An 8035-nucleotide genomic window follows, 5' to 3' on the forward strand; every position below is an offset into this window, starting at 1 on the left:
AGGAATGGAGTGAGAGAGGGAGGGAGGGAGTGTGTGAGGGAGTGAGTAAGGGAGGAATGGAGGGAGTGAGGAATGGAGGGAGTGAGGAATGGAGTGAGGGAGTGAGGAATGGAATGGAGGGAGTGAGTAAGGAATGGAGAGAGGGAGGGAGGGAGTGAGTGAATAAGGGAGGAATGGAGTGAGAGAGGGAGGAATGGAGTGAGGGAGGGAGAGGGAGGAATGGAGGAATGGACTGCGTGAGGGAGTGAGTAGGGGAGGAATGGAGAGAGGGAGTGAGTGAGGAATGAGGAATGGAGTGAGTGAGGGAGGGAGTGCGTGAGGGAGTGAGTAAGGGAGGAATGGAGAGACGGAGGGAGTGAGTGAGGAATGGAGTGAGTGAGGCAGGGAGGAATGGAGTGAGTGAGGGAGGAATGGAGTGAGAGAGGGAGGGAGGAATGGAGTGCATGAGGGAGTGCATGAGGGAGTGAGTAAGGGAGGAATGGAGTGACTGAGTGAGGAAGTAACTGAGTGAGTGAGGGAAGTGATCATGCAATTCCGGCACTGACTTAGCTGTTGTGACCCAGTCGGGGTGGGCTCAGCTCTGCACATTGCACTCACTGACTGCTCTGTCTCCTTGTTCACAGCTGACATCTTGGAAAGCTTCGACAATCACCCGCCCCTGATCCTGCCTTCTAGCACTTTCCACATCGAACTTGGAAAGCCCATCCCTGACTCCCTGGGCCTCACCTCCCAGCTGGAACGTATCAAAGAGTTTCTGAAGAGCCTGGAGGAACCAGGGTCTCTGGCAACGCCTGAACTGAGCAGTGGCAGCCGATCCCCACAGGTAAAATATCATGGGCATTCGGAGGATACAAGCAAGCAAGGACAGTGACTTTGTGTGGAGAGAATCTAACAGAGAAATTGGAGGTTCTTCATGAACAAACTTACTTTGAATATTATTATGAGTCACAATGAGCCAAATGGCCTTGTGTGCTGTGTGTCATTCTGTGATGGTATCTCCCTCCTGATGATTTTCTAACCAGGGGAAATAATATCTCCAATGTACTCTTATCAATGCACTTTACAGTTTTAAAAGCCTCCCCTAGCATTCTGGCTTCCCATAGAAAGTTGCATTGTCTCATTGTCTCATTGTCTCTCTCATCCCCATAGTTTCCCATTCCAGGTTTATCCCTGTCTTGTGAATGATTGAACACTCTGATCAATACCTGTCATGTGCTCCTGTCACCGTTGACTCTGAAGTGAATGCCTCTTCAGAAATGTTAATGGAGATTGGGAATAGGATGGTGAGACATGAGCTGCTCTTGGATCGGAGTACCTGCTGGTGCAGTGTAGTGTTAGCCTGGCAGGTACACAACAACACTTGTGGAATTTACATCCTTAATCGCCAGTCAGATCATTGTCCCTTTGATCATTTTAGGAGCAGTCAAGATCTGTGCTGTGTTACAAAGAAGACTGAAGCTCATAATCATTTGGTATCTGTGCGTTGATGTCTTAATTTATACTGGCAAGACAACAGACATAAAGGAGCACCTGACAGAGGTCATGTATTCACTGTGCAGTGTTACTACACATGTGTACATTAAACTCTGCTGGGCTCTGTCACGCTGTGTATAAAGCATGGCATATTCTTGTTACTCTGTGTATGTCCACTAATATTAAACACAGGGTATTTCTGACATTTGTTAGTCTTGTACTTCCTGTCTTGAGAATCGTTTAGCGTTTGATTTTCCTTGATACCGGTTTTCTAACCACTGATGATCACTGTGTATGACAAATACAAGCCAATTATCACCATACACACTGGATTTGATAAAGATTGGAACGTAGGAAATAAAATCAGGAGGAGGCTCACAGGTCTGCACCATCATCCAAACAAATTATGACTGGTCATCTATCTCAATGCCATTTTTTCCCACCATCTCTATATCCCTTAACATCATTAATCTCTGGAATCCTATCGATTTCTGCCTTGAACATGCTCAATAGTTGAGTATCCACGATCCTCTGAGTAGAGAATTCCAAAGATTCACCATCCTTTGAGTGAAGAAATTCCTCCCCATGCGTGTCTGGAATGGCTTGTACCTTATCCCGAGACTGTCCCTGAAAGAACTTTGTGAGTTACAGAGACCATCGCTTATTCTTTGAAACACGAAGGAATGCAGATGTAGTTTCCTGTGCTACCATCACAGGGATTAGTCTGGTGGAACTCCAATGCATTCTCTTGATGGCCAGTATATCCTTCCTTAGACAAGGGAACCAGAACTGTCCACAAGTGTGATTGTACCAATATTCTACACATCTACACCAGACATCCTTGCTCCTGTATCTCAAGATCAGCACACCATTTGCTGCCTTATTGCTTGATGCATCTACATGCTTGCTTTTAGTGATTCATGAACAAGGACTCCAGGCCCCTTTGGACATCAACACTTCCCAATCTTCTCACCATTTAGGGAATTCTCTGCCTTTTTGTTTCTTCTTCTAAGGTAGATAACTTCACACTTATCCACACTGTATATCATTTACTATGTTCTAGCCATCACTTTGCCTGTGAAATCTCCATGAAGTCTTCTTGCATCCTTCTCACAACTTACATTCCCACTTAGTTTAGTGCCATTATCAAATTTGGAAATGTTGTAATTAGTCTTCATATCCAAATCATTTTGATAGATTGTGGACAATTATGAGCCTAGCAGTGACTCTTGCAGTAACAACTTGCCATCTAGAGAATGGTCTGTTTATTCTTACTGTCTGCTTTCTCTCTGTTAACCAATTGGTCTTAGAGTCATACAGCATGGAAACAGAACCTTTGGTCCAACTCAACCGCACCAACCAGACATCTCAATCTGACCTAGTCTCATTTCACAGGATTTGGCCCATATCCCTACAAACCCTAGTCATATACCCATCCAGATGCTTTTAAATGTTGCAATTGTACCAGCCTCCACCACCTCCTCTGGCAGCTCATTCCATATACACACCATCCTCTGTGTTAAAAAGTTATCCCTTAGGTCCTTTTTAAATCTTTTACCCTTTCACCTTAAACCTATGCCCTCTAGTTCGGACTCCCCGACCTTTGGAAAACTATCTTGGCTATTCACCCTGTTCACAGCCCTCGTGTTTTATAAACTTCTGTAAGGTCATATCCGTGTCTGAGTTTCCAGGGAAAATAATTCCAGTCTGTTCAGCCTCACCCTATAACTCAAACCTTCCTGTTCCGGCAACAACCTTGTAAATCTTTTCTGCACCCCTTCAAGTTTAACATCTTTCCAGATAGAAGGGTGACCAGAATTGTACACAGTATTCCAAAAGTGGTCTTACCGATGTCCTGTACAATTGCAACATGACATCCCAACTCCTAGACTCAATGTTCTGACCAATGAAGGCAAGCATGCCAGACACCTCCTTCACTACCCTGTCTACCTGTGACTCAGGAACTAGGAACCTACACTCCAAGGTCTCTTTGTTCAACAACATTTCTGAGGGCCCACCATTAACTGTATAAGCTATGTCCTGGTTTGCCTTACCAAAATGCAACACCTCACATTTGTCTAATTAAACTCTACCTGCCACTCCTTGGCCCATTGGCCCATTTGATCAAGGTCATGTTGTACTCTGAGATAATCATCTTCACTGTCCACTACATCACTTATTTTGATGTTGTCTGCAAACTCTCTAACCATTATCTCCTACATTTACATCCAAATCAATAACAGAAATGATGAAAAGCAGTGGACCCAGCACCAATCCTTGTGGCACACCACTGGTCACAGGCCTCCAGTCTGAAAAGCAACCCTCAGAATCCCCTCCAATAACTTGCCTGCCACTGATGTCAGACTTGCTGGTCTATAGTTCCCTGGCTTTTCTTTACAGCCTTTCATAAATAATGGCACCACGTTAGCCACCCTCCAGCCTTCCAACACCTCACCTGGGGCTATTGATGACACAAGTATCTCAGAATGGGGTCCAGCAATCTCTTGCCTAACTTTGCACAAAGTTCTTAGAAACACCCACCAGTATATTCTGTCCAAGTCCCATAGGCTTAAAATTTGTTTACCACCTGCGTGGGAACATGTCAAAAGCTTTCTGAAAATCCAAAAAGCTAACATCCACTGGCTCTCCTTTCTATATGCTAAAAACAAAACCCTGAAAAAAGCCCAGTAGGTTTGTCAAAAATGATATCCTGTTCGTAAATCCATGTTGACTGTCTAAGTTTACCATTCTTTTCTAAATATCCAGCCAGCAAATCGTTTAGAATGGATTCTGATGTTTTTCTGGTGTCTGATGTTAACTTAACAGGAGAGTTGTTCTCTGTCCTCCCTTTTCCTAAATAGTAGGGTTCTCTTTGCAACTTTCCACTCAACAGGAACCTTTCCAGAAACCCATCCCTTATTATCCAGCTCCTTTTCTTTTTAACCTATTATTCTTAAATGACCAAAGTCTCTAATTGTTCAGTTTTTGGTTCTGGTCAATTTCTAACTACGTATTGGCAATTAAATCACACTTAATTACCACTTAATCTTCACATGATCGACTTTGTTACATTGCTGCATGTCCTTGACTTTGTCTTTTTAACATTATTCTGTATTGTCATTGTATTGAATGCTTGACTTTGCTTTGTTTGCCTTCTTATTTTGCATATTACTTTTCTATTTCCTGTTTCCAGTTTTGCTGTCTTCCAACTTGAACTCTGTTTCAGCTTGCCACTCTCCTGCCAATCTAATTTATACCCACCCCAGCAAAACTAGCAAACACACCATCGATCACCGCAAATATTTCAGATTCCTGGCTCTGTACCCTGCAGATTCCTAGCCTCACACGAAACAGGAATGATAAATTAGACACAAAGTAAATACTTTCCCTTGTGGAACAACCTACAACAAGAGCTCACAGTTTTAAGCGCAGGAATGCAGATTTAAAACAGACAGAAGGAGGAATAACTTCTCTCAAAGGGTTGTGAATCTGATGCAGGGACACTCACTAAATTTAAGGTGATGGACAGATTTTTATTAGTAACAAATTGAAAGGTAATGGAGAGTGGGCAGGAAAGTGGGATTGAGGCTGAGATGCGATCAGCCATGACTGAATTGAATGGTGAAGCAGGCTGAAGGGGCTGAATGGCCTACTCTTGCTCCTAGTTCTGATGTTGTTATGACTTCATGGTCCTGCATCTGTGGATCTTGGTCCATGGACAGATGCGGATGAACTGATGGTCTCTGTCTGTCACCAGATCTCAGAGAATCTATTCAATACATTTCACTGATGAGTGTGTAGGGACCACGTACAGATTTCATCAAGTACCCTCAGACTCCTAACCCAGTCAATTCCTGGTGTTTCTTCACACTAAGATCAATTTCTGTGTTTGTTTCATAGCAACCAGGAATTGAAAGGGCAAGGAGCTAGTGGTAGGACAACATTAACAACAGTCTGACAGAAGACAGTAAGTATGAAAATTGTGATTACAGATTGTGCAAGCCTGTAGAAAGCAGAAAGAGGACTGAGGGAAGGGAGGAGTTGCACAGGTTTCTGGTTCTAGGACAGAAGATATTCCAAGTGGGAAGCAAGCAATGATTCTGCAATTCTGCACAAGACAGAATTAAGACAGAATTCTTTAGCGTTCTCATGTGTGTCTGGTACTCAGTTCAATTTGCATTAGAGATGGTTCTGTATGGACACTCTCTGTCATAAAGACACTTTTCATCCACTGTCCTCTTTTGCTAACATCCTGGTTTCCATTATTCATTCTGTTTTCATTCCAAGATAAGGCTGAACCCTTTCGCAGCAATCTTCAGCCAGAACTGCTGAGTGGATGATCCATCTTGGCCTCCTCCAGTTGTCCCCAGCATTACAGATACCAGTCTTCAGCCAATTCGATTCACTCCACGTGATATCAAGAAACAGTTGGAGACACTGGATACTGCAAAGGCTACTGGCCCTGACAACATTCTGGCAATAGTTCTGAAGACTTGTGCTCCAGAACATGCCGCTCTCCTAACCAAGCTGTTCCAGCACACACTGGCATCTTATTTACAATGTGGCAAATTGCCCAAGTATATCCTGAAAATAAAAAGCAGGACAACTCCAGCCTGGTCAATTACCGCCCCATCAGTCTCCTCTCGACCATCAGTAAAGTGAGCGAAGGTGTCAGTAACAGTGCTATCAAGCAGCACCTGCTCAGCAATAACCTGCTCAGCGACGCCCAGTTTGGGTTCTGCCAGGGCCACTCAGCTTCTGACCTCATTACAATCTTGGTTCAAATACGGACAAAAGAGCTGAATTTCAGAGGTTAGGTGAGAGTGACAGCCTTGACATCAAGGCTGGATTCAACCAAGTGTAGCATCAAGGAACCCCAGCAAAATTGGTATCAATGAGAATTGGGGGCATATTCTCCACTGATTGGAGTCATACCTGGCACATAGGAGTATGCTCCTGGTTTTTGGAGGTCAGTCATCTCAGGTCCAGGACATCTCTGCAGGAGTTCCTCAGGGTTGTGTCCTAGGTCCAACCATCTGCAGCTGCTTCATCAGTGACCTTCCCTCCATCATTAGGTCGGAAGTGGGGATGTTCACCGATGATTAGACAATGTTCAGAACCATGAGCAATACAGCATTCAAGATGCACTGCACAAATCTATCAGAGATCATTAGACAGTACCTTCCAAACCCACAACCACTTCCATCGAGAAGGACAAAGGCAGCAGATACATGGGAACACCACCACCTGCAAGTTCCCCTCCAAGCCACTCGCTATCCTGACTTGGAAATATATCACTGTTCCTTCAGTGTCGTTGGGTCAAATTTCTGGAATTCCCTCCCTAAGGGCATTGTCGGTCAATCCACAGCAAATGGACTGCAGCGGTTCAAGAAGGCAGCTCACCCCCACCTTCTCAAGGGCAACTTTAGGGGAGGCAATGGCCTAGTGGTATTATCACTAGACTGTTAATCCAGAGACCCAGGTAATGTTCTGGGGACCTGTGTTCGAATCCTGCCACGGCAGATGGTGGAATTTGAATTCAATAAATATCTGGAATTAAAGGGTCTAATGATGACCATGAATCCAGTGTCAATTGTCGGAAAAACCCATCTGGTTCACTAATGTCCTTTAGGGAAGGAAACTCTCATCCTTACCTGGTCTGGCCTACGTGTGACTCCAGACCCCCAGCAATGTAGTTGACGCATAACTGCCCTTTGGGCAATTAGGGATGGGAAATAAATGCTGCCTGGCCAGCGACGCCCTCATCACGTGAATGAATAAAAAAAAACTAGGGATGGGCAATAAATGCTGGCCCAGCCAATGATGCCTACATCCCATGAGTGAATAAATAAAGAAATGATGTGGTGGAGCAAGCTGGGGCCTATCCTTCATTTTAGTAACTCCAGCAAGAAATCATTTCTTGCAAAATGCTCTGTTTATTCAAATACATCAGCATTTAGTAGGAAAGAACTTGTAAATTCCACAGCAGCGTTTATAATGTCCCAACTAGTCTTTCAGCTAATAAAATACTTCACTGAAGTGTAGCCACTTTGTAATGCAGCAGCTACACAGCAAGATGGCACAGGGGAAGCAGGAACATCGAGGGAAGATCACTGGAATAATATTCCAGAAACTCGGACTGGTGAGTTGGGTACGCAGGTACAAAGCCCACCAAGGCAGCTGGGGGGATTTAAATTCAGATAAAATATCTAAAAGCAGAAGCTAGTCTTAAAAATGATGAGTAAATGAGCAACAAACGCTGGCCTTTCCTGTGACACCCACAACACACAGAAGTAAAGAAACAGTGCAATGAGATAATGACCAGCGAGTCTGTATTAGTGATACTCAATCACGAATAAATATCGAACCCAGAAGTACACGAGGGAGAGTATGGGTGCTGTTCATCAAAACAGTTTCTGCGATCTCCTACATCCAACTGACAGGGCAAGTATGGCTTTCATTTAAACAGTCAGAAAGTTGCACCTTCTGACAGTGCAGCACTCCCTCAGCACTGACCTTCCGACAGTGCAGCGCTCCCTCAGCACTGACCCTCCAACTGTGT

At 44.2% G+C, this 8035-nt stretch overlaps 1 protein-coding gene across 4 annotated transcripts in view; it reads left to right on the forward strand.

Annotated features, from left to right (window-relative positions):
- si:ch73-281f12.4 (Ras-associating and dilute domain-containing protein-like) overlaps positions 1-8035 on the forward strand; it is an 81057-nt gene that overhangs the window by 44777 nt on the left and 28245 nt on the right. For all 4 annotated transcript variants that reach the window (XR_007264599.1, XM_048610979.1, XM_048610980.1 and 1 more), the window contains one exon: positions 624-823. Coding sequence is in view for 3 of the 4 variants with exons in the window: in XM_048610979.1 (XP_048466936.1) it covers positions 624-823 (200 nt within the window). In the remaining variant the exon portion in view is untranslated. The remainder of the gene's footprint in view (positions 1-623; positions 824-8035) is intronic.

Source organism: Rhincodon typus, chromosome 23, assembly GCF_021869965.1.
Source record: "Rhincodon typus isolate 14 chromosome 23, sRhiTyp1.1, whole genome shotgun sequence".
Classification (NCBI taxonomy): Eukaryota; Metazoa; Chordata; class Chondrichthyes; order Orectolobiformes; family Rhincodontidae; genus Rhincodon; species Rhincodon typus.